The sequence below is a fragment of the Passer domesticus genome, chromosome 22 (assembly GCF_036417665.1).
Source record: "Passer domesticus isolate bPasDom1 chromosome 22, bPasDom1.hap1, whole genome shotgun sequence".
Lineage (NCBI taxonomy): Eukaryota > Metazoa > Chordata > Aves > Passeriformes > Passeridae > Passer > Passer domesticus.
In genome coordinates this window covers 4,859,629-4,886,064 of record NC_087495.1, presented here as the reverse complement: position 1 = coordinate 4,886,064, position 26,436 = coordinate 4,859,629, and the positions used below count along the sequence as shown (strand labels likewise).

At 47.4% G+C, this 26,436-nt stretch overlaps 1 protein-coding gene across 4 annotated transcripts in view; it reads left to right on the top strand.

Annotated features, from left to right (window-relative positions):
• PRDM16 (PR/SET domain 16) overlaps positions 1 to 26,436 on the top strand; it is a 299,007-nt gene that overhangs the window by 253,081 nt on the left and 19,490 nt on the right. For 3 of the 4 annotated variants that reach the window (XM_064396885.1, XM_064396884.1, XM_064396882.1), the window contains 7 exons: positions 841 to 943; positions 6,263 to 6,461; positions 11,972 to 12,119; positions 13,250 to 13,403; positions 17,140 to 18,541; positions 22,042 to 22,129; positions 25,914 to 26,083. In XM_064396885.1, coding sequence (XP_064252955.1) covers positions 925 to 943; positions 6,263 to 6,461; positions 11,972 to 12,119; positions 13,250 to 13,403; positions 17,140 to 18,541; positions 22,042 to 22,129; positions 25,914 to 26,083 — 2,180 coding nt within the window. In that variant the 5' untranslated portion in view covers positions 841 to 924. The remainder of the gene's footprint in view (positions 1 to 840; positions 944 to 6,262; positions 6,462 to 11,971; positions 12,120 to 13,249; positions 13,404 to 17,139; positions 18,542 to 22,041; positions 22,130 to 25,913; positions 26,084 to 26,436) is intronic. The other variant, XM_064396883.1, reaches the window with a different exon arrangement.

Sequence of the window (26,436 nt, the reverse complement as noted above, 5' to 3'; positions counted from 1 at the left end):
GGAATGAGGCTCAGGGGGGACCCAGCTGTGACAGAACCCCTGCCCTGCTGTCTGTGGGGTTTGGGCAGGAACAGTGAAGATGAGGTCAGTGGGCTCTGCCCCTGCCTGGGTCCTGTTTCTGTTCTGGGGTTTTCTCCTGGTGCAGTGACAAAGGTCCAAGAGGTGAACACAGCTGTGCTCAGGACATTGTGGAAGGTCCAGTCTGTGCTCAGACAGCTCAGAATGCAGGCAAACTGCTCACCTGGAGTGGTTCATGACTGTGGTTAGGGGTCAGGTCTAGACTGGTTTATTTTATTTTATTTATTTTATTTTATTTTATTTTATTTTATTTTATTTTATTTAGCTCAGAATGCAGGCAAACTGCTCACCTGGAGTGGTTCATGACTGTGGTTAGGGGTCAAGTCTAGGCTGTTGGGGAGAATTATCAATAAAATCATTCTGTGGAGATGTGATAATTCAGTTCTAACCATGAGCCCCATTCTGCCTCAGACAGTAGAGGTTTAAACGTGACAATTCCATCAGTTTAATCTTCCCTTCACTGTGACAAACACACTGAACTCACAGGAGGACAGGAAGAAAAAGGGAAGATTTGTTGTAATTTGAGGGAAGAGATAATTTGTTCTAATTTTGTTGCCCAAAATATTTTTTTATTGTCCAAACCCTGTGAAACTCTGACACCCAAAGAGCCAAATAAAGGCAGGAAAACAAGCTCAGAGCAGCAATTATCCCAAATCAAGGCACAGCCTCCCCTATTAACGAAAGTAATTTGAATTCTTGGTTAAAACATAAAACCACAAGCCTTTGCACATTTACCCTGTGTGTTCTGTTTGTGATTCCCAGGTCTATTATAAAGTTATTAAAGAGATTGAGCCGGGAGAAGAGCTGCTAGTGTGTCTGAAGGAAGGAGGTTATTCCCTGGGGAACATGGCACCCAGCATGGAAGGTAAGGCTGCCCAGCAGCTCCTGCTCCTCTCTGCAGCACCCTCAGCCAGGGCTGGGACAAAACCTGACAAAACCTAACAAAACCTGACAAACCCTGAGCCAGGAGCTGCCCCTTCTGTCTCTGTCTGGATTTTGTGCTCATTTCCACTCTTTTCCTGGTGAGAGAGGCTCAGTCCACAACACTGAGTTTTTATCAGCCTCGTTTCCTTCTCTTTGTGGGTTTGGGTATGATCAGAGGTGCCTTTTCCACCCCAGGTGCCTTTGGGTGTAAGAAAAATGGCCAAACCGTCCCAAGGATGGAAAACATCCATCTTGGCAAAATCCAGCCTGCAGAGATTTAGGGAATCTGGAAAAGGGGGTGGAAGAGTCATCACTAAAATTATTATTGCTGGGATAAAGACACCTCATCTTTCTCTGCAGCAGCTGTGAGCAGGACACACACATGGAGTGTTCTGGAAATCCAAGAGTGCTCCCAGCACTGGTTTTCCTCTCTTAGGATGTTTTTTCCCACATTCATCCAAGGCTCTGACACTACAAATGCTTTGCAAGGAAGTGATCTCTGAGGAAAACTGGGAAGGATGTGCCCAACATCATTATTCCATGATTTATTTCTATAAATACTCTATCAATAATTTCTATAGATACTGGTAAATTCTCATTTACCGGCATTTTTTACCTAGAGTTTTTTAAACTAGTAGTTGTAAATAATGCTCTATAAAATTAATTTATGAATTAACTAATTCATAATTATGAAATTGGAGTTCTCTCTGGGTATCCCACAATACATTTATTTTCTTTTACCTGTACATAAGCATAATTTCTCATGCAAATTTTCAGTAAAATCCTGCACAATCAGTTTCCATTATTTGTGGAAAATGGGGTAATTTAAGGATTTGTGCTGCTAGAAGTTCATTTGCTGAAGGGCTGGGGGTGAAGTGTTGTATTTGCTGCCTCACTCACATCAAGTTTGGAACTATTTTTTCACTGCTCTCCCCCCACAAAAGTTAATGATTTTCTCAAGACCAACACACAGAGATGAATAATTTCTGCACTTTTTTTTTTTTTTTTTTTTATGTCAAGGAGAAATCTGAATGAAAACTCACCGCTGTTCTGCATTTCAGTTTCTAACAGGCTTTTATGTGAACAAGCAAAAAGTGCTCCTTGTTTTCCATCTCTGTCATTATGGAACATTTATCTGGATCTTCCTGGTAACGTCTAGTGCTTTTGCTGCATAATTGCTGTCAAATTATGCCAGGCCAACATTAAATATTTGACTCCTTAATACTTTTTACTTTCAGCAGGGCTATCTTCCTGCTGCCTCGCACCCCCAGCTCACTTTGGAATTAACAGGAGAGAAAATGCAAAATTGTTCCACACAAAGATAATTATCATAAAAATCTTTCCTCCCAACCCCAGCCAAACACAGCAGACCCCTTATCACTGCAGGAATTTTGAGTAGGGCACTTGAACTCCTTTGAGATTCGAGTCTGGTAGATTAGCATGTAGATGCCACATAATTGTGTTCCCCTTGGTTTCTCTGAAAGCTATTAGGCGCTGATTTATTTTTCTGTTACATTCCTGCTTTGTCCTGAGTGTTTCTGATGGAACTTCAGATAGGCACACGTAACCACAGATTTGACAAACGCGACACAGAGAACAGGCAGCAATTTCGGTGTGACTGGGGTTGCTCTTTTCTTTGCAGCCCCTTCTCCCTGTCACACAGTTACCTTTGTGAAGGGCAGTATTTTTGTTTAAAAAAGGGGGAAACTTTAATGAGAACGTGCTTTGAAGGGCCACCTTTTTATTTTTGGGAAAAAAGGGAACAGTTGAATGAACCTGGGTGTGGGATACAGACACAGAATCAGCACCAGGGCTCAGCTCGGCCCTGAGCTGGTTTAGGTTTCGGTTTTGCAGGGGATAGTCTGGTCCTAAGCCAGGCTCAGCCTTCCCCTGCAGGGTGTTTGTTGAGGTTTGGGATTTGCTGGGAATGCCAGAAGAACAGGGGTTGGATATGGAGCAGTTATCACGGAATTATTTGAGGTGGAAGGGAGCTGAAGGATGATTTTATCCCATCCCCTGACCCAGCAGGGACACCTTCCACTATCCCAGGCTGCTCCAATCCCCTCCAGCCTGGCCTTGGACACTTCCAGGGATCCAGGGCCAGCCTCAGCTGCTCTCCCAGAGCCTCCCCAGCCACAGCTGCTCTCCCACCTGATCTGGTTTTCCTCTCTTTAGCCTGTCTGAGCATCAAAACAGGATTTACAACCAGTGGCAACAGGAAGAACACGTGGCTACAAGGCTTTTAATCATATTTTTGTCAGCTCTCTAAGCCTCCTTTCAATACAAATTTCTTTTTCCAAACCCAGATACTCTGAAGCACAGGAACTGCTTTTCCTCTCCTCCATCTTTTCCACCTGTGGAAAAGCTGCTGTGTTTGATGTCCTCTTGGACTGTTTGTGATTTGGGTGAGATATGGCAAAGGACCAGGAGAATGAGAAGCTAAATCTCTTTTCTAAAATATGCATGAGGCAATTAAGATATTTCACCTCTTTCCCTGCTCTGTAAGCTCACAGAAAGGACAAAAAAGTGTCATTGTCACTGGTAAGGCAGGGTGTGTTGTGGGAGGGAAGGCAGTTATCCACCTTTAGCCAGGTATGGAGGAAATTATTCTCCATTGCTGCTTTTCCAAACCCAGAGAGGATTTCTGCTTCCTACAGGAGAGTTTGGGTGAAATAAGCTGCAATTAATCATGTAAATCTCAAACTGGAGCAGGAAGAATTCCACCGGGATTTGTGGAAGGAATTTTGTTGCATTTTCTCTGAAGTCAAAAGAAAGGAAAGAAAAAAAAATCAGTTTCCTCCATTCCAAGTGTTTTCAGGTCTGGGGATTTGCCAGGTGGAGCTTGAGGGACACTGGGAGTTTGGTAGGAGCTTGTTAAGAGGTGAAGGGACCTGGGGCTTCCCAGCCTGGAGGATTTCAGTCACTCCTCCAAAAATTCCTTCCTGGTTAAGCCACTGCTGCATTTACAAGAGAGCAAAGAGGGGAAATGTTGGCTCTGAGGAGGAGAAACACCTCACCAGAGAAGTTCCATGTCCCTGGAGTTTGCTGCTACACTTTTTTTCTTCTTTTCACTCATAAAAAGTAGTTTGGATTGTTTCAATAGTAGTCTCTCCATACTGCTGTTATTGGTGTCCTGATTTCCAGGTTTCCCTCCCCAGGGACATGACACACATGAGACACACATGAGACACACATGAGACATACATTGGTCCTGTTCTGTTCTGTAAAGAGAATTTCTCTGAGGAGCAGAGCAGAGTCTGACCACCCCAGGGTGAGGCTGCTGCCAGCAATCTCAGAGTGTATAAACCCTCAAAATGAGCTGAAATGAGAACAATTTGGTATTTTCTTCCCTCAGGTCTTCTTTTTTAGTCAAAATCCCTTTGTTGACTGGCTGGACTTTATTTCTTTTTGCTCCCCTCTGTTGTGAAGCTGATCTCCTGCAGCCCTGTGGGATCATCCATGTGGGTGTGGGTGGCTCTGGGAGCCCTGGGCAGGCTGCTGGGATGCTAAAACCTCTGCCAAACCCAAAAATCAGAGTTTGTAGGAAGTAAAGTTTTGTGTCAAGTTCTATTATTCAGGAAAAAATCAATCAGTACTGAGAGATGTTTCTCCACATCACCCAACGTACAAAACCCAATCTTTTTTGGAGTAATGACACTTCTGAAGTTCCACCTACATTTAATTCTGTTTCTCTCCAATTACCACAGAGGATATTTTCAAATTGCCAGTAATTCCATCAAATATTGAGGGTGGCTCAGCCACCTGGCTCAGCCAGGCTGTGCTGGCTGACTTTTGGTGATACTTTCTTTTTCAGCTGGGTTTGATTTTGCCCATGTCGATACTTTCCGTGTAGGTGTGCAGAGGGTGCAGAGGGTTTCCTCTGCCCACATCGCTGCTGCAGCAGCCTCTGGGACCTTGCCTTGCTCAGTTTCAAACTCAGGTTTAAGCAGAGAAAAGGGAGATGGGAGCTGAGTGCCCAGGTGGGAGCATGGAGGTCTCTGGGTGTGACGCTGCCCGTGCTTCCACTCCTGTCACACTCATAACAAAATTAACCCTGATTTATGTAAAACACCATTCCAGGCCTTAAAGCTCAGCCTAAGTGCTTGCAGTTGTGTAAAATTTGGCATAAACAAGTGCAAGGGGGGACTTTGAAGCAAAGGGGTTGAAGATTTTACCCCAAGAACGTGAGTGTGGCCACATCCCAGCCCAACATCCCCTCTCTGCAGAGCAGGGGGTGGATCAGCCCCACCACAGCATCATCTTTGGCTGCAGCTCCCAGAATATTCCCACTCCTCCCTCAGAGATAATGCATCACCACAGGCTGTTCCTTCTGGGAGTGCAGTTATCAGAAAAAGAGAACCAGGCAGAGCAGCAGAGCGTGGAGGAAGAGGGTAGGGGAGGACAGGGAAACGTGGCTCCAGTGACTCACAGGGGGCTGGAAAGCTTCTGTTCCAGGGTGGAGAAACCCAGAGCTATCCCGACTCCCTCGCAGAGCTTGTTCTCCTGGAAAATTTACAGCTCTGAGCTGATTGTTTGGCTTGGCACCATGGTCAGGATGCTGCCTTGTAAACTTAATAATAGCTGCCCTCTTTTTAATTTGTTTGACCTTGACTACAGTAATTTATTATGTGCATTAGAACTTTTTTTTAAAAATAAAGAAAAAAAAAAAAAGCAAAGAGCACAGCAACAAAGCCTTTGGCTCCCTGCTCTTCCTTCCATGGTGCTCTGGGCTGGGACTCCTCAGGCTGATGGAGCCCTGAGCTCCTGCAGTGGAAAATTGAGAGGAGAACATTAGACAGACAATTTCCTAGAAAGAAGCTTCTCCAGGTTTGTGCTGTGGCAGTTTGCTTCTCTCACTATCTGTGTTTATATGAGTCTGGCTTGTTCCTTTTCCCCTGGCAGCCCCTTCTGAGGAAAACTCATTCGTAATTTCAAACCCCCTCCTTGCAGACAAGCGCAGCACCCCGGAATGAGCCCAGAATTTTGTGTGTCTCTCAATCCCTGTAGGTCTCTCCATCTCAGCAGAGGCCAAGACACAAAGAAAACAAGATCTCCTCTGGTTGTGTGATCTGATTTTTTTTTTTTTCCTCTTAATGCTTAAAGTGAAAGCAGCTGCTGGCACAACCTCCCTTGGGTTCTCTCCCCTCTCACTTGCAAATTCTCTCTTTGTTTGTTTGTTTGCTGGACTCGGGGAGCCTTGCCTCCTCTCTGGTTGTGTTTCCTGGGGCAGGGCTGCCACGGGCTGCTGTGTGTGTTGCAGAGGAGCCCTCGTTCCGCTGCGAGGACTGCGATGAGCTGTTCCAGTCCAAGCTGGACCTGCGGCGCCACAAGAAGTACGGCTGCGGGGCCGTGGGGGCCCTCTACGAGAGCCTCAGCAACGAGATCAAGCAGGAGGGCCTCGCAGATGGACAGGTCTACGAGTGCAAGGACTGTGAGAGGATGTTCCCCAATAAATACAGGTACCCACTGGCAGCCAGACCCTCCTCTGGCCTCCCCTCTCCGTCCTGGCCAAAGGGGGTGATGGGCCCTTGGGGGGGACTGAAGGGATCAACCTTTCCTTCCTCCGTAGAAACCTTTCCTTCCACTGTAGAAACCTTTCCTTCTTCCATAGAAACCTTTCCTTCCACTGTAGAAACCTTTCCTTCTTCCATAGAAACCTTTCCTTCCGCTGTAGAAACCTTTTCTTTCTCCACAGAAGCTTTTCCTCTTTCCACACAAACCTTTCCTTCCTCTGTAGAAACCTTTCCTCTTTCCATAGAAACCTTTCATCTTTCCATAGAAATCTTTCCTTCCTCCATAGAAACTTTTCCTTCCGCTGTAGAAACCTTTTCTTTCTCCATAGAAACCTTTCCTTCCTCCATAAAAATCTTTCCTTCCTCCATAGAAACTTTTCCTTTCCCCATATAAGCCTTTCCCTCTTCCACAGAAACCTTTCCTTCCTCCACAGGCTTTAGGGATGTTCTTTTGGGATCAACCTCTCTTTCCTCTGTAGAAACCTTTCCTTTCTCCATAGAAACATTCCCTCTTTCCATAGAAACCTTTCCTTCCTCCATAGAAACCTTTTCTTCCTCCATAGATTTTAGGGGTGTTCTCTTTGGGATCAACCTTTCTTTCTTCCACAGAAACCTTTCCTTCCTCCATAGCATTTCAGAATGTTCTTTCTGGAATAAACCTTTCCTTTTTCCATAGAATTTCAGAATGTTCCTTTTGGGATAAACCTGATATTTCCCCCTAGACACGTTTCCTTTCTCCATAGCATTTCGGAATGTCCTTTCTGGGATAAACCTTTCCTTTCTCCATAGAAACCTTTTCTTCCTCCATAGGCTTTAGGAATATTCTTTTGGGATAGACCTGTCCTTTCCCCATAGCATTTCAGAATATTCTTTCTGAGATAAATCTCCTTTCTCCATAGAAACCTTTCCTTTCTCCATAGGCTTTAGGAGTGTTCCTTTTGGGATCAACCTTTCCTTTCTCCCTAGCAACCTCCCCTTTCCTTACAAGGTTTAGGAATATTCACTTTGGGACCCTCTCTAGCTGTTGGGCAGCATTTTATTCCACCTTGATTTCACAGACCTGTGCTTTCCATTGCCCGTTGGTAGAAGCACCCAAGGGTTGTTGGTGGGAAGTTTAAGGGGTTCTTTTCTGAGAGACCAGGGGAGGATCTTTCTACCATCAGCTCTTTTGTTCTAAATGAAAAAAAACCACCAATATTAGTTCAATCAACATGTGCATGAAGGCTTCTTTTAAATTTAGTTCTTGGTCATTAGAGATGAGTGGGTTTAAAGAGGTGTCAATGCCCTAAGAACTCATAACATGGCCACAAGCTCCTATTTGATCTGGCAGGAGCAATTAAAAACCTCTATCCAATCAAATTTTTAATTTTCTTGGTGTCCACCAAATGTTCTTGTGACAACAATGTGAAAAGGAAAAAAAAAGAAGATTGGAAGCTGGATAACTCCAGCTCATTTTTTAATTTGCAACAATTCTTCAGTTATTATTATAATTATATGGCAACTGTAAATAAGAATTAAACGTCTCATTAAAAGGAAAAATATTTAAACTCAGGTTTTAACTTAAAATCTAATTTTTTTTTTCAAAGCAGAATGTGGTAGCAATGAAATGCAGCTTTAATACAGCAATCTTTGAGCTCTCTAATTCATTGGCAAAGTGAGACTCAAATAGTTAAATATTAGGAGCCAGCTTTAAAAGTTGAGGGTTTTTTTAACCAATTTAAGATTGTGTTTATTTGCATCCTAAGCCTTGATAAAAGCCTTTATAAAATTCTATAAAAGCAGAGTTTTCTGTGTTTACCGGAGGCTGAAGTTCTCACATACTCATTTCTTTTGCCTTCTTGGGTGAACAAGCCCCGTGCACCACAAATTTGTTGTAAAACTGTGAGAACTGGCAATCCCCTGTCAGGCTGTGCCTGAGCAGAGCAAAAACCTCGAGGTTAAAGCCCCTGTTTCACTTCAGTTTAACATTTAAAAACCTGCATTTGTCACTTTGAACTTAATTACAATGATACTTTCAGCTCTTTGATCTGGGTGAGGAAGTGAGGGGGAAAAAAATCTATTTTAAAAGATGCAGAGTAAAGGTGAAGGCTACAGAGCATTCCCTGTATCTGCATGGAAAAGAGCTTGGGAGTTGTAGAATCTGGGATGGATCCTGGGATTCCTGTGTGGGATCCTCTGAGCCCAGTGTGGTATTTTTAATCCTCACCTCTTGTCTCTATGTTGCATATTTTCATTAGAAATAAGAGGTTGCAATTTTCTTCTTTTTTTTTTTTTACTTGACAAGACAAGAACTTCCTTCAAATGTTTTCAATATTATGGATTTTAGCAAAAATTCCAATTCTTTTATCCATAAGTGTCAGGAGCTCTCTCCTCTTTAGCTTCCAGTGCTCTGTAATTTTTATGTTAACTAAGAAATAACTAATTTTTATGTTAACTAGGAAATAACCTTTTGAAATGTGTGTGTTGTATCTTATTTGTACCCTCTGTGTATTCCTGGCTCCCTAGGGGTCTGAGCTGGCACTGTGGCCTTGGGGCTTTTGCCTTTTAAACACAATATTTTGGGTTAAGTACCATAAAGTTGATTTTTTTTGACAAGGGAAAAGAGAGTCAGCAGCATCCTCACTCATTCAGCCTTTGACATGCTGGTGGGGAGGAAATGTCCACATCAGCCTCTCCCCCATCAATCTGCCACGTTTAAAGTCACTAAAACACAAAATAAACCCGCTCAGAGTGCCTGGATAGTCTTAGAATTTTTCAAAGTTAATACAGATGAAATCAAGGATGCCACTGGGGACCTGAAATTGAGCATTTAGCAGCTGACTAAATAAATAAATGTTTTGCTAATCCCAGTAGGTACTTGCCTCTAAACAGCGTATTAGCTTGTCCATATTTGCTCGAAATAAACTCATAAATCACAGTTAACAGGAGCGTATTTTTGGATGTGCATATGAAAGGTTTGTGTTACTTTGTGTGTGTTAAAAGTCTGGTCATTTTAAGAGCAGCATTCCTTGAGCAAAATGAATATTGCTGCTTTCAAACCAGTGGGTTGGCAGTTTATGAGGGGCATGCCCATGAATATGAATTATCTAGCTGGGATTAGGGCTGGTGCTCCAAGGGAGGAGTTCTGGGTGTTGAGTGATCAAGGCTGACATGATTCCTGGGATCCTGAACTTGCCAGAAATGCCCAGGGAGTATCTTCCCTGAAGACTGGCAGGATTTTCCAGTAGTGTTCAGCTTTAATGTTTCTGTAAAAATACAGCCATGCTTTAAAGTTCTGTAGGAATGGTTTAATATCCATGGAAAAAGGTGTCAGGCAGGAGCAGATTCCGTGTGAGCTGGGTTTAGTTTTTTTTAAGAACTCACAGTCAAGACTCACAACTCACAGTCACAAGTCACTACAAGAGTAGTGTTTGTAGCTTCTGTTAACCTGCCCCAAAGGAAGGAAAGGAAGCAGATTTCCTTCCCTTGTTTCTCAGGGCTGGCCTGAAATGTGGAGGATTCCTGGTCTGAGATGTGCAGGATTTCTGCCTGAGAGGTGCAGGATTCCCAGCCTGAATTATGCAGGATTTATGGCCTGAGAGGTGCAGGATTTAATATCTGAGAGGTGCAGGATTTAAGGTCTGAATTATAAGGTTTTCTGCCTGAGACATGCAGGATTCCAAGACTGAGATGTGCAGGATTCCTGGCCTGAGAGGTGCAGGATTTAATGTCTGAGAGGTGTAGGGTTTAAGGCCTGAATTGTGCAGAATTTCTGAGAGGAGCAGGATTCCCAGCCTCAGATGTGCAGGATTCCCAGTCTAGGAGGATCAGTATTCCTGGCCTGGTATGTGGATGATTTTTGGCCTCAGAGATACAAGATTTAAGATTTGAGAAGTGCAGGATTCTGAACATAAGAGGTGCAGGATTCCTGGGCAGGGAGGTGCAGGATTTAAGGTCTGAGATGTGCAGGATTCCCAACATGAGAGGTGCAGGATTCCTGGCCTGAGATGTGCAGGATTCCTGGCCTGGGATGTGCAGGATTTCTGGCCTCAGAGATATAATAATTCAAGGTTTGAGAAGTGCAGGATTTAATGTCTGAGAGGTGCAGGGTTTAAGGCCTGAATTATGCAGGTTTTCTGACTGAGATGTGCAGGATTCCCAGCATGAGAGGTGCAGGACTTAAGGTCTGAGATGTGCAGGATTCCCAACATGAGAGGGGCAGGATTCCTGGCCTGGGATGTGCAGGACTCCTGGCCTGGGATGTGCAGGATTCCTGGCCTGGGATGTGCAGGATTTCTGGCCTCAAAGATACAATCTTTAATGTCTGAGAGGTGCAGGATTTAATGTCTGAGAGGTGCAGGATTCCTGGGCAGGCAGGGAGCTGCAGGTTTCCCATGGCACAGGGCACTGGAGCACCAGGTGCCACCCCTGCCGTGGCCCTGTGCCAGCAGCCACTCGGGATTGCCATCATCCCCCAGTCCGGAGACGCTGCCAGTTGGCAGGAGGTGAAATTGCTGAGTGAAGTAATCAAAGATGTCTGACATTTAGAAGTGAAACGTGTTTGCACCTTATCATGTTTCTTCCCAACGGTGAGTCCCTGTGTTCTGGGAAGCCGTGGGCCGGCTGCCTGTGAAAATGGACACATGAGAGGCTCAGCAGCAGTAAATATCTTTTCTTTCCCCAGGGGATGCTACAAAAAGTGCCTATTTTTCCCCTCAGGGATCTCTAGGGTCACGGCTGGGTTTACTTTCCTTTTCCCCCCTGAGAATGGACTCAGGTATTTATAAGTAGCATAAAACACAGTGTCATTTTGAGGCAGAACAGGGCATCTTCCACCAGTGAAATAAATCTCAAAAAACCTCAAATGGTGTTTGGTGTCACTGTCCTTCTCTCAGTAAAGGTGTTTGGAACACAAGACCTGTGAGGAATGACTGAGGGAGCTGGGGGTGTTTACCCTGGAGAAAAGGAGACTCAGGGGTGCCCTCAGCACACTCTGCAGCTCCTGAAAGGTGCCTGTACTCAGCTGGGGCTGGGCTCTGTCTCCAGGAACTGACAGAACCAGAGGACACAGCCTTAAGTTCCACCAGGGGAAATATAGGTTGGATATTAGGGAAAAGTTTTTTGCAGAAAGGGTGATAAAGTTCTGGAATGGCTGCCCAGGGAGGTGGTGCAGTCACCATCCCTGGGTGTGTTTAACACAGCCTGGATGTGGCACTGGGTGCCAGGGTTTAGCTGAGGTGATGAGGCTGGGTTGGATTCAATGGTCTTGAAGATCTCTCTCAACCTGGGGATTGTGTGAATCTGTGAATTCTGTGAATCTGTGAATTTTATGAGCTGCTCCCTTCCTTCTCTGAGGCACCCAGAAACTGGAAAACCCCCAGGCCCCACAGCTGATTCCCTGTCACCTCTCTGGGTCTCTGACCTGCCCCAGTGCCTGCTTTGGGTGGTCTGAAGGTCAGCCTGTGTCTCTTTGCCAGCCTGGAGCAGCACATGGTGATCCACACCGAGGAGAGGGAGTACAAGTGTGACCAGTGTCCCAAGGCTTTCAACTGGAAATCCAACCTGATTCGTCACCAAATGTCTCACGACAGTGGGAAACGGTTTGAATGTGAAAACTGTGTTAAGGTACAGTGAGGACACAGTCAGCCTGGGGGATTCACCTGGGGGAGGGTGGTGGGATTTGGGGAAAAGGGTGCAGGACATGGTGTCCATTTGGGGATTCACCTGGGAGTGGGTGCTGTGACCTGGGGGAAGGGATGCACGACAGTTTCCATGGGACACTTCACCTGGGAGAGGACACTGGGACCTGGGCAAGGGCTGCAGGGGATGGGTGGCCCATGCTGGCCCAGAGCAGGGGATGCAGGGAGAGGTGACCCCACTGTCCCTGTCCCAGGGAAAAGAGGTGTCCTCACTGTCCTGGGCATCTCACTGGGGGTGTGGAGCTCAACCCTCTTACAACCCACTCCCCTTTGGCCATTCCCAGCTGGGTACTGGGATGGTGGTGAGGGCTGTGCTGGGAAGATGAGGGTGAGCAAAGACCTGTAAAACCATGAGCACCACACACTCAGGGAGGTGCCACAGACCTGTCCAACCATGAACACTTGAGGAGGTGCCACAGACCTGTCCAACCATGACCACACACTCAGGGAGATGCCACAGACCTGTCCAACCATGACACCATACACTCGAGGAGGTCCCACAGATCCATCAAACCATGAGCACCACATACTCAGGGAGGTGCCACAGACCTGTCCAACCATGAGCACTTGAGTAGGTGCCACTGACCTCTCCAACCACGACCCCACACACTCAGGGAAGGTGCCACAGACCCATCCAACCCTGAGCACCACACACTCGAGGAGGTCCCACAGACCTGTCCAACCATGAGCATCACACACTTGAGGAGGTGCCACAGACCTGTCTAACCATGAACACTCAGGGAGGTGCCACAGACCTGTCCAACCATGACCCCACACACTCAGGGAGGTGCCACAGACCTGTCCAACCATGAGCACCACACACTCAGAACTTAGGGAGGTGCCACAGACCTGTCCAGCCATGAGCACCACACACTCAGCGAGGTGCCACAGCCGGGCAGGGCACAGAGCTCTTTCATGACCTCTCCTCACCTTTCCACCCTGCGCTCCTCAAGCCATGAGCAGCAGCGCTGCAAAAAACCCTAAAAAATCAGTTTCTCACATGCAGGCTGTTCTCCTGGTGCTTTCCCCCCTCTCCTGAAGGCGTTTTCCCCGCAGGTGTTTACGGACCCCAGCAACCTCCAGCGGCACATCCGCTCGCAGCACGTGGGGGCGCGGGCCCACGCCTGCCCCGACTGCGGCAAGACCTTCGCCACCTCCTCGGGCCTCAAGCAGCACAAGCACATCCACAGCACTGTCAAACCTTTCATATGTAAGTTGTCACGGCCATCACCAGCCTGTAATTGCAGGGATCCTGCCGGGGCCCCCCAGCCTTCCCATCCCCGGCCGCTGTTATTTTATAGCTCAGAGCACAAGATGAATTTTTTTTTTCCTTTTTTTTTTTTTTTTTTTTGCATGCTCCCTGTTTTTTCAGTAAACATTCGTGGCGGTTTTTGACTTTCTTGACAAGTTAAAAGCTGAGTCTTTCAGCGGTCACAGCGATGCCATTTTCTCATATCTTTTCTTTCTCTCGTCTTTTTTTTTTTGCCTTAATCGCTTTCGAATGTTCCTGTTGGTGACATAAATAAATAGCTGGCACAGCCTGATCGAAATGTTTTACAGGGGTGCCTCAAACCCTGCAGCCGTTGTAAAGAACTTGGAATAATCACAGAGATGAGAAGGTGTTTTTTAGAAAGAAAGTTTTTTCTTCTTTATTTACTGCACGTTTCATCTAGATAATGCTGGGAGCCAAATAAACAGCAGATGAACTGTGTCCTCAGTGCTCTCCTTGGTGGGATATTTCCAGAAGGGCATTTTCCCTGGAGAGCCACCCATCTCAGTCCTTGTCATTCCCAGGGCTGTATATTTTTTTAATTGACACAGCACCCACTGAGTTTGGATAACTGTGCAGGGAGGTGGATGGTGTCACAACAAAGCTCCAGGAACTTTAGGGATCACTTCCTGACACTTCAGAACACGTTGCTCAGGCACGGGCCGGGATCTGGGTTTGATTCCAGGCTTTGATGTTACGGTAGGGAAGCCACTGAACCCACTCCTGCCTTTTTTCCCCCTGTTGGAATAATGGGAACAGCATGGAGAAATATCCTGGGAGACTCATTTCATTAATGTCCCGAGGTAATCAGTGTCCTGAGATAATCAGCTGGGTGTCAGCAGAGGAAGAAGAAACGCTCCTCTCGCTCATTTTGCTGCAATCTTTCACTGGGCACATGAAAGGGATAATTTGACTCCCAGGATTGCTGCAGGGAGATGAGGGATTTCTCCTCATAATCTCCTCACTCTCACCTCATCAGAATTAGGGAGTTGTCAGACCAAATCAGCGTGTGGAGCAACTGCAGAGGGATCCTGCCTGGTCAGATGTGTCAGGTTGTTTTGTCCATCAATGTGGAATCCATTAACAGCTTCAAATCCACATGGCAGGATTCACCAGGAAGTTGGTTCTTTTTTTTTTTTTTGTCTGTTCAGTGGAAGAAAAGGGGTCTATGTGTGTTTGTGTTTCATTTTTTACAATATTATATTTGGCTTTCAAAAGCCCCCAAACCTGTAACTTTATAACTGCAGAAATCAGGAGGGCAAGAGAGGCCGTTCCACCTGGAATTACTAAATCACTGGAGATTTAACAGAAAATTTCCAGTTTTCCTTATTCTAGAAGGCTGATATGAGCTCTCAGAGCTCTAGCACTTCCCTTTAGGGAATTTTGTGCAGTATTTATATATCTAGCAAAAATTCCTGGGGTGAAAAAATGGAAGATTCCTGGAATCATAGAATGGTTACAGTTGGAAAAGCCCTCTGAGATCATTAAGTCCAGCCCTTAAGCCAGCACTGCTGTGTTCATCACTAAACCACATCCTAAGTGCCACATCCACAGGTTTTTCAATCAATTCTAGGGATGGTGATTACTGATTCCCTTGGAAAATAAAATAAAAAAATTAAAACAAAACCCCCCCCCCAAAAAAAAACCCAACAAAAAAAAAACCCCAGAGATTGTTGTATTATTTAAGAGATTATCCTGGAAATAAAATTCAGTAGTGCTGAATTTTCATGGAAAATAAATTCAGTAGTGCTTCTTTTAAGAGCTCGGTTTGGATAGTTTTTAAGAAAACACTTTAAAGTGGAATAAAAAAGCCAAATAAACCCTTTCCTTGCAAGTCTAAGGTAGCTGAAATAATACTTACAACAGCCATAAAACTCTCTATGCACTTAGAGCAATTCAGGAGACCTGATCCAAGATTTTAAAGTTATTAGGATTGGCTCAATAATAATCCAAATAATCCAAAAATTAGGATTGGCTCAAACATCCAAACTCTTGTGATGACTTTCTTGTCCTGTTTGTGTTTCCCTGCAGCTCTGGGCTGTGTCAGGGCCAAACAATTAAATACTCTGGGGACACACAGTGCAGCTTGAATTTACAGTGCAGTCAGAAACCAGAGCCTTCAGTGACACTCCTTTGGATTTTGGGGTGCTCATCTGAACTGAAATGTCAAATTCATTGAATTTTATCCACCTCTGCTTTGAATTTCAATTGGAATTTATTATATTATTATATTTTCAGAGCTATTAATGAAATACTCTCCCGCCAGTTATTTGATATTCAAGCACTGAAGTAAATCCTAAAGATTTAGGAAATATTTAAGAGAAAATACAGGGAAAATCGTGCTCACATGCACCTATCAGTAAAGCTGGGAGGAGGGAAGGAGCACCGAGCAGTCCCTGAGCTGGAGTGTCAGAACTTGGATTCATGTCCTTGCCTGTCCAAGCCCAAACAATGTCCTTCCCCTGCTTTGTCTCAGTTTCCCTGCTCACAAAAGGGTGATAACAGCAGTTCCCTGGGGGAAGGAGTGTGCTAACTCACCACCACGTTCATTCCCATGTTGAAAGAGGCACCAGATAATAAAAAGTCACAGTGTTTTGATGTGTAGAAAAGTTTGGGGTGGGATTTCTGTCTTGCTTTGCCCTGTTTCTTCCACAGCAGCAAGTCTGGAGGTGAAAAGGGGTCATAAAAATCCGTGTTTTGAAAGCTTGGTATTTACAGGTTGTTAGAGAAAACGCTGATGTGGCTTCAGTTAGCGGGGCAGGGGTGTTGGACTGATTTAAAGGATTAAAAAAAGAGATCCCAGTCCTGGCAGAAGCCAGGCCTGGCTGGCAGGGGATTTATAGATTTATAGAGCATCCCCCTGCAGGGGTTATGTACCACTGAGGGCATTAAGGAAGGGCAGGTTTGATTAAATGAGGCAAAGTTCTTCTCCATCCAGCCCTCAGTGCTTCCTGCCATGCTGGGACTAATGGGAAGCAGATGAGCTGGGATAAATAGATGTTATCATTAATAATGTATGATTAGGGCAAAGATGTTCTGAGGGGAGTGGAGCATCTTCCCTCTGGATCTGGGCTTAGAGATTTCTTCGGCCTGGAGAAGGTTGTGTGGAGATCTCACAGCACCTTCCAGGACCTGCAGGGGCAACAGGGAAACTGGAGAGGGACTTTGGAGTGACAGGGGGAATGCACTCAAACTGAAATTTGAATTTAAGTTGGATATATAGAATTCTTCCCTGTGAGGGTGCTGAGGCTCTGACACAGGGTGCCCAGAGAAGCTGTGGCTGCCCCTGGGTCCCTGGAAGTGTCCAGGGTCAGGCTGGACAGGGCTTGGAGCAGCCTGGGACAGTGGAAGGAGTCCCTGCCCATGGACGGGGGTGGGATGAGATGGGCTTTATGCCCCTCCCAACCAAACCATTCTGTGATTCCATGATAATCTTTCCTGAAAATTCCCCCAAACTTTGAGCAGAGCTAGCACATCCCCTCAGATTTCTGTGGATTGAGAGATCCTCCAGGATGGGCTCCATCCAAAGGGAAAGATGGTGATGTTCCACTGCTCTTCAGGACAGGGAGCTCCCAGGACGGGGCGGTGTGGGGGCTGGTGAATCCCAGGTGTAATCCTCGCTATTTTCCTGTTAATTTCATATGGCTTTTGTTGTTGGTTCCTGTTGACGCTTTAGGTGAGGTCTGTCACAAATCCTACACGCAGTTCTCCAACCTGTGCCGCCACAAGCGGATGCACGCGGACTGCCGCACCCAGATCAAGTGCAAGGACTGCGGGCAGATGTTCAGCACTACCTCCTCCCTCAACAAGCACCGGCGCTTCTGCGAGGGCAAGAACCATTACAGCCCCGCCGGAATCTTCGCCCCCGGCCTCCCCCTCACGCCCACCTCCATGATGGACAAATCCAAACCCTCTCCCAACCTCAACCACGCCAGCCTGGGCTTTAACGAGTATTTCCCGTCCCGCCCGCACCCCGGCGGGCTCCCGTTCTCGCCAGCCCCCCCAGCCTTCCCCGCCCTCACCCCGGGATTCCCGGGGATTTTTCCGCCTTCTCTGTACCCCAGGCCTCCCTTGTTACCGCCCACGCAACTGCTCAAAAGTCCCCTCAACCACACTCCGGACGCGAAGCTCCCCAGCCCCCTCGGGAACCCGGCGTTGCCCCTCATCTCCGCGGTGAGCAACAGCAACCAGGCTCCTTCAGGGGAGGAGAAATGTGAAAGCAGCCTGGAGAACTCCTACCTGGAGAAGCTAAAAGCCAGGAACAGTGACATGTCCGATGGCAGTGACTTTGAGGATGTCAATACGACCACGGGCACGGATCTGGACACCACGACTGGCACCGGCTCTGACCTGGACAGTGACGCGGAGAGTGACAGGGACAAAACGAAAGACAAGAGCAAACAAATGGAGACCAAGCCAGATTTTGTCAGCAGCTCGGTGTCTGCCAGTTCCACCAACACCACGAGCGAGATCCCTCTCTTCTATTCTCAGCATTCCTTCTTTCCTCCCCCTGAGGAGCACCTGCTGCCCACCACGGGCGCTGCCAATGACTCTATTAAAGCTATCGCCTCCATTGCAGAGAAGTATTTTGGGCCTGGCTTTATGGGGATGCAGGAGAAAAAGATGGGTTCACTCCCGTATCATTCCATGTTCCCTTTCCAGTTCCTCCCCAATTTCCCCCACTCCCTCTACCCTTTCACGGAGCGGACCCTCAATCACAACTTGCTGGTCAAGGCAGAACCAAAGTCACCCAGGGACCTCCACAAAGTCGGTGGCACCAGCTCGGAGTCCCCCTTCGATCTCACCACGAAGCCAAAAGAGATTAAGCCAATCCTGCCGCCCCCCAAGGTCCTCCCAGCCCCGTCCTCAGGCGAGGAGCAGCCACTGGATCTGAGCATTGGCAACCGCATCCGAGCCAGCCAGAACGGAGGGAGAGAGCCACGGAAAAACCACATTTATGGGGAGAGGAAGCTGATGGCAAGTGAGGTCTTACCTAAGATTTCCCAGTCCCAGCTGCCTCAGCAGCCTTCCCTGCACTACGCTAAGCCATCGCCCTTTTTCATGGACCCCATCTACAGGTATTAACATACCCTGCCTTAAGCCTTTCCCTAACCAGCTCCTTTTCCAGCTGACACCACACCCTGAGGCAGGGGAGGATGCAGGTTGGTTGGGAAGAACAGCTGAACATCTCCTGTTGTTGTTTGTGCTTCTCGACACATTGAATTTCCTGAATGGAAAGGCCTGAGTAATTGCAAGGAGCCCTCATAATCAGTGTGTAAAGAGCACATCCTTATTTTGATAAAGAAGAAACTTGACCTATTTAAGGACTCTCCCACGAGCCATCGCTAAGATGGCACTTCTGCTGGAGAAATTCCAGAGGTTTGATTCGATAAGAATGCAGAGTTCAGATTGCCTTGGAGCCCTGGGCTCTCATGGCTTGGGAATGAGTCAGGAGCCCTGGGAGCCTGGAAATGCAGCTCTCCCACTGACTGACTCGAGGGCCTTTTGTGAGCCACTTCACCTTTCTTTCTCCCTCCCTCCCTTTTCCCTTCTAATGCCATTTCTTGGGTTTTTTCTGTTCGGAGGAGCTGCTGGTGCAGACCCAACCTGCCGAAACATGTTACTCTTGGAGTAACAAGTACTGTGTAAACACATGGTAGCGTGTTACTACCCAGATCTCTCCCAGATACATTTCTCACAGATTTATCTTTCTTGGGAGATAACAAGGCCTTTCTGGTGTCACTTGAACAGATGGTTCTGAGGAGGGCCTGATGCGTTACGTCAGAATGAGCTGAACATGGAAGGCGTGTGTAGAGCAGGCTGGGTGAAGTTATCCAAATGTCAGCTAAACTTCCAGAAGGAATCAATGCAGGAGGAAGCAAAAAGGGAAGACTTTGGCCTCTTGTTGCTTGAGAGCTTTTTATAAAACCTGTTCCCAAAGGAAACCTATTATAGTAGGTTTATTATAGGGTAACAGTGAATTTGTGTGTTACGCATCCAGGCATTGCCTTTGGATAAGGTGGACATGGCACATTTAATTTTAGCAAAGCCCAGTGAAAAGGCATGTCCTGAACTAGTTTGATTTAGACATTAACACATCTAAATTAGCCACTACCATGTCTAAATGCTCCACAGCATCCTTCTGGATAGTTGTGCTTGTCCTGGAGTGTTCCTGGATTCAGCCCGTGGAGGTGAATGCTTTGTCCTTGCATTCCTTGTGCCGAATGCGTGGTGATCCTTGCTGTGCCCAGCCTGCTGGGAGGTTACTGGCTGTTCCCCTGCAGGATCTGCCTTGTCCCTGGCGCTGGAAAGCCTCAGAGCCACCGTGGTGTGACGGTGGGATGGGTGCTCAGAGCACCACGACAGCCCAGATGTCACCGCCGGCCGCTGTCGCAGGGCTGATAACTCTGGGAAAAAGTGATGTCAGTGTCTGGCCAGGCCAAGGAGCTGTCGGCTGGGATGAGGATTAGTGAGCCCTCACTGCTGGCTAAATGAGTGTCTCTGGCTCTGCCAGCTCACGGGGGTGACCTGCCCACACCATGCCATCAGGGATGGGGACACCTCCCAGCTCAGGAGGTGCCGTGTCCTGCATGGCACCCACTGTGGCCATCTCCTCCTGGAGATGGTTCATAAAAAGTGTTCATAAAAAGTACTCCTGGGGGAAAAAAATCAATACATGGGATGGAAAGGCAAAAGAATCCTTGTAGGGTCCTGCCACCTCTGGGCATTCTCAGCAGGAATGCTGAAATAACACGGCTTGGAGAAGCCATTGCCAATTAAAACAGCGGCCTCGGGAAAACCGTAAAGGCCCAGAAGACAGATGGAAGTGAAGGATGGGGGCATCGTTTGCTGCATTCCAGGGGATGCACATAGTTTTAGTCATGTGTTAAAATAGAAAGTCAGCGGTGGCGTTGCTTGCGAATCAGACTTCTGATGTAATGAGCGAAACAGCCCAGCTTCCAAGTCCCAGCTTGAAAAATATGGAAATATTTTGTTTCTAAACTTCCCTTTATCAGACTCTCTCACATCATTTGGCTCCTTCATTTTTTTCTCCCAAAGGCCACTTAAATCCTTGACATTTTCTCCTGGTGATATAATTTAATGCGGCCAGACAGTCTGAAATGGGGGCAGTTTTTAGCTCAGCCCGTGGGGGTGACGTTCTCAGGCACTGGGCTGAAACGATCGGCTTAATCCTCCAGGCGCTGCGGAATTCAGCTCTGACGGGGACGTTTGGACCTTGTGTTTCCATTCCTGGTGCTGGGACATGGCAGAGCTGGGGAAATGCTGTCAGTTCACCAGATTTTGTGCACACGGAGCAGGCAGGGCTCTCCCCAGAAGGCTTTGCTGGGATCAGGGATGTTCCCTTGGGCATTTCAGCGCCTCACAGAGAGCAAAGCTGGGCTGGTCAGGGAGCAACTTTTTACTTATTCTTTGGTTTTTCTGACAACTCAGACCCATAAAAGCACGTACCTTCCAAAGCCCCCTAATTCTGGCTGTGTTTCCAATCCAGCTCTACTCTTTCCCCCTACCCAAGAAGAATTAAATGCAGATTAAGCACAGTTCGCTGGCTGCACTCGGCAGGGCTCTTCTTTAAACTCTTTGGTAATTTGATCCACGCACCAATCAGCTGAAATGCAGCAAAAATAATTTGCTCTCAATTTATGCTAGACTAATGCAGTTAAAATCACTCTTACTCTTGGATTTCTGCTGGTTTAGCTGGATGGACTCAATTCCAACCGTTTAAAGATGCAGCTGTGTTTGTTGGAGTTACTTCCTCAACACTTTTTTTCCCTTAGAGAACATCTCAGTTTGTCTTTTTGGTGATTCCACACCTCCGTTTTCCCGCAAATAGAATATTTTGTGGAAGCAAAGCCAACATTTTCAAAAATAGCCTCACTTTAGGGTCATTTCTGCATCTCAGGTGCTTAAACATGAAATATTTAAGTGGGCCAAGGTGATATCAGAAGAACTCAGGTTTCTGAGCCACTTCAGAATTCTCCCACCAGTCCCTCACTTTTTAAATCGTTGTCCACACGGGCTTGCCAAAGAAACTCAATGCAAATTATGTCTCAGCTGCGAGGGAGGAAACAAATATGAAACACCTAATGATTTCAGCACGCTTGGGGCTGCAGAGTCTGGCCCAGTGTTAACTCTTCAGATAAATGCAAACTCTCAAAGACATTTTTTTTTTCCATGCAGGGGCTGCCTGCTGTGGACCCTAGAGCTTCTCCTGCTCAGACAGTTTTACTCTAAATGCAAGGTTTTCCATGACCTTTGACAACAGCAGAGGTTTATAAACCACTGCAGCAGAGCAGGAGCAAAATGTTTTCTTAGCCATAAGCCTGAAGGATCAAAAAAAGACTGCCCAAAGGAGGGGATTGGTGTTCATGTTATTTCCAGTGCTTCCTGCACCCTGCACACAATTGCGGGGCAATTGTGCATCAGAATCTGCAGCGTCCAGGAGAAGGGGGTGTAAAACATTTGTGTGAGTGAGAGAATAACCCTGTGTGCAATTTCAGCACAGTGGGGCTGTGTGGGGCTGCCTGTGAGGTATGTAACCCTCTGTGTTGTTGTCCAGCAGGGTGGAGAAGCGGAAGGTGACAGACCCCGTGGGTGCCCTCAAGGAGAAGTACCTGCGACCCTCCCCGCTGCTTTTCCACCCCCAGGTAAAAGCAGTGCTGATGGAATGCTGGGGTGGAGCTGCCACACGCTGGGATCACTGGGATCAGGCTCCTCCTCATCCAAGGGCCTGACTGGAATCTCCACTGTTTTCCACTAGTTCCTTCCAGGCACATTTAATTCCCAGTTTGAGGATGGTGGCAGCTGTGCCTTGTTGCTTCCTTTGCATTACCAGAAAAGCAGGGATGAGGTCTGGGCAGCTCACAGGCTCTTCCAAAATCCCCTTCCACAGCCCACAACGCCTGCGTGTTTTTTCCTTTGGGAACACCTGGGGGTGTGGTTTGCAGTGGTACAAGGTGGAGAAGGACTGCCCAGCCCCAAGGCAGAAACATTTCCCACCTTCCTGAATTTCCCACATCATGGGGAGTGTGTGGAAGTGCCGGGCAGTGGGTTCAGCTGTGTGTGTGACAGTCCCCAGCTATCCCAGTCCCTCCTGCTGTGCCCAGGCTGGGATCCCAGCTCCCTGCTCCTCATTGTGCTCTCCTTTATATTCACAAGCATTGTTCTCCCCTGATAATGTTTCCCACCTTAGATAAATAACTCGCAGGTTTGTGAAATCTGGGTCCTGGTTGCTTTCACAGCTAAACTTAGTTCCTGCATTGTTTCACACCAGCCTCAGAGTTTGGTTAATAACTTCCCCTGATTTTTCCTTCATCCAGGCTGGATAATGGTGACAGGCTGGCCAGGAACATCCTGTGTTTGTGTGGCTTAGAATAGTGGGGATATCTGCCTGTAAAGAATCTGATAGCAGGGAGGAGCCAGCGTGGCAAAGCAACCCAAGGAGACGATGAGAAACATTCAGACCCCAAGCAGGAGCAAGCTCTGGGTGGAAGGTTGTTAACATTGTTCCTGAAATCCTGACCACGTCCTCTTCCCATGGCAGTGAAAAGATCTGGAAGGCCTGGTTATCTCTAGAAGCTTATCACAGAGAATAGCCTCAAATCCACAATCACTCCAGCCCAAAGCTTCCTGATAACTGATTTTTAATAATGATTTTTAATAAGGCGGGCGCTGTGTTCAGATCACTTGATCTGGAGAGGCGCCGTTCCCATGCTGCAGTCAATCAGCCATTTCAGACACAGCAAAGGAACAGCATTTCTTCCAGAATATTGATTTGTGCCACCAGATCCCCTTCCAGTATTATCATGGAATCTCCAGTATTATCATGGAATCTCCAGTATTATCACGGAATCTCCAGTATTTTCACAGAACCATGGAATATCCTGAGCTGGAAGGATCATCCAGTCCAACCTGTGCCCTGCACAGGACACCCCAACAATCCCACCCTGTGTCTGAGAGCTCTGGCAGCCTTGAGGCCGTGACAATTCCCTGGATCCAGCATTGCTGAGAATTCTGGATCCTGGATCTTTTCCTTAGAAATCACATTTTCAGGGTTCCTGCTTCTGCTTTCTTCATTAGGACCAACGTTCCTGTGCCTGGTCAGTCAGAGTCACGTTCTACCCAGGCTTTCCTCACTCCAAACACGAGTCTGGTCTCAGCCTTTTCCTCTGTGACTAATCCCCAGCTCTCTCAGAGTGCCCTCACTGGGATGTGATGAAGCCAGAAGATGTGATAAAAGCGTTCAGGAGATGTTTCCTCTCTCAAAATGAATTTCAGGCAGCTCTTATTTCTTAGCCAGTCGTTGGCAGAAGTTCCTTTGCTCCCTGGGAGTTTTCCTACATTGTCTATTCCAAATGAAACTCTGGACAACATAAATAACCAGTGTAACTTTTTGATAACTTAATGGAAAGCCTTTCCTCACCTGTTAAGTTTCTTTTCTTCCCCCTTTCTGTTTTATTATAACCAGGCAGTTGTTCCCTAAATAGCAAAGTGCCTTTGCCACTGGAGAGGCCGTGGCCAGTGTTTAGAATTTTAAAACCAGCCTACGGCTCTCAAGCCAGCAAATATCTCTGACTAAGTGCCTAAAGAACAGGGCACAACAAAGGAGAGCTCCAGGTACCTCGGCGAAGGGCTGAGAGCTCGGCTCTGAAAGGTCCGGAGAGCTTTTTAACGTGATGGTTTTGTTGCATGACTGGCAGCTGGGGCAGAGCTGGTGCTGTAAATGATCAAGTAACCTTTTCAAGTGGCTGGTGCTAAGTATTACTTACTATTTATCATGGGCTGGGAGCCTCCAGCTAAGGGGCTGTGGATCTATTATCCAGAAATGGGGGTTACTACTCCTCTTTTTTTACAGCTTATGAATGCTTGTCAGCCCTCACAATGTCTTCAGGGGTGATTAAGACAACTTTTTTTTTCATAGCCATATATTTTTAAACAATATCTTGGCTCTCTTCCCCCTCTGCTCCCCCCCCCCCCCATCCTTTTAAAGCCCAGTTTAATAAAGTGTAAACGTGCAAAAGGTCAGCCCTTCCTGCACAATCGAGCATCTCGGGGTGATGTATGGCTTCCTACTGCCTTCCGCTGCTCGCTGCCGCCCCGGCTGCCTCCGCAGCTCCCGCCTGTCCCGCTGATGTCAGCGCAGCCAGGAGGCAGCTTTATTGCTGCCTTGTTTGTTTTAGCCCTCTCTTCTGCCCCTGGTATCTCCAGAGTGCTCTCAGGAGTGCACGAAGCTGGATGTCGGAGGAGTCGGCATCGTCCTCTGAGCAGCGTTGCTCTCTTGGATTGGATTTCCTGTTATGCTGTAATGAAAGTAAAAGTGCTGTTCTTTAGGCAGGATTTTTATGCAGATTCATTTTTTCCTTTTTTGCACATGGTCCAGCTTCATTCTTTCCTTTTCTGCTTTCTCCTTCTCCTGTATCCCCAGGGTTTTCTCTTTCTCCCTCTTTCTGGTGTGGTGTTTAATCTTGTGTCTGTGAGAACAAGGCCAAGTCATACAAACTAAATCTGATCAAGCATCCAGGGACATTCTTCTTGGTGTCCGAGCTCCAGGCCTGCATGCCAGCTGCTCCCACCCCAAAGGGATGTGTAGGTGTTGCCCCTCCTGACCACAACTCACCCAGCCACCGCTCACATCCAGGGGTTTGGCTGGAGCTCCCTTTCACTCCAGGAAACTCAGCCACCTCCCACCCATCCTTCCATCACCTTTAGGAGCTGCTGAACCTTTCCTACCCAAGTGTTGGCCTCTTCATCAGGCAAGCTCCCTGTGGATCCACTCCATCCTGAGCCTGATCCTAACTCCTCCTCTTCCCAGCTGCTCCCTCTTCACCCCTTCCACCTCTCCTCTCCTCTCTCAGCTCCCTGAGCAGCCATCACATATCCCTCCCACTTCACTCTGGCCAGAATTCAACTGCTTTGGGCCCAAAACTTCCCTGTTCCCCCTCTCCTGGGCTTGTGTCCCTGCCTGCTCACTGCCCTGTCCTTCTGAGCCCCTAGGATGTTGTAGGAGAAATCAGAATTCCCAAGAATTTGGTTTGGGCTTGGGTACTGAGTTCTACCACAGGTATCTGACCATGGTGCTTAGTTTCAGACTTTTCCTGGTAAAAATGGATGTCTCGGGTATATTCTGAGATAATTTTTGATCCGAAGTGCTTAAGTGAGCACATGCACACTGCAGAAAGTGAACAAGTGCTCATTTCTGGGACCTAAATGCCTGGCTTTGCCAGTTGTGCCTTTCCTGCTTTCTCCATGACCAATACACTACTCCAGTCTTTCCTGCCTGGATTCAGTGGCTCCATTTCCCACTGTGCCTCCAACTTCCAAGAGAGCCAGCACCAGCAGGAGGCTTTGCCCAACCAAAACCGGTGTTTTGTGCATCAGACCTTGCCCTTCCTGGGGATTCCTCTGACAGGAGCTTTGTCCTTGTCCTTGCAGATGTCGGCCATTGAGACGATGACGGAGAAACTGGAGAGCTTTGCAGCCATGAAGGCCGACTCTGGCTCGTCCCTGCAGCCCCTTCCCCACCACCCCTTCAACTTCCGATCGCCGCCGCCCACGCTCTCCGACCCCATCCTGCGCAAGGGCAAGGAGCGCTACACCTGCAGGTGAGCCCGGCATCCCACGGCATCCACACCGAGCCCCAGGGTGTGGAAACATCCCAGGATGTGGAAACACCCCAGGATGTGCATTCCCAGCTGGGCAGCTGCACTGGGCAGCAGCACAGAGCGGAGCAGCTCCACGCCGACATCTCGGCCAGGAGGGAAAATAAGGAGCGGTGGAATTAGAGCAGAGCTGGGATGACTAATTCCCTCTGAAATAGCTTGTTTTGTCTGGTAGGAAATCAGCATCTTCTGTTTGCTTTGTAATTTTTAATAACCTTGGGAGCAGATCTGGAGATTCTCAAGCAAACCCAACTCCCCAGGCCAAGTCTCTGGCGTGCAGCGGCGAACGCCGCCGT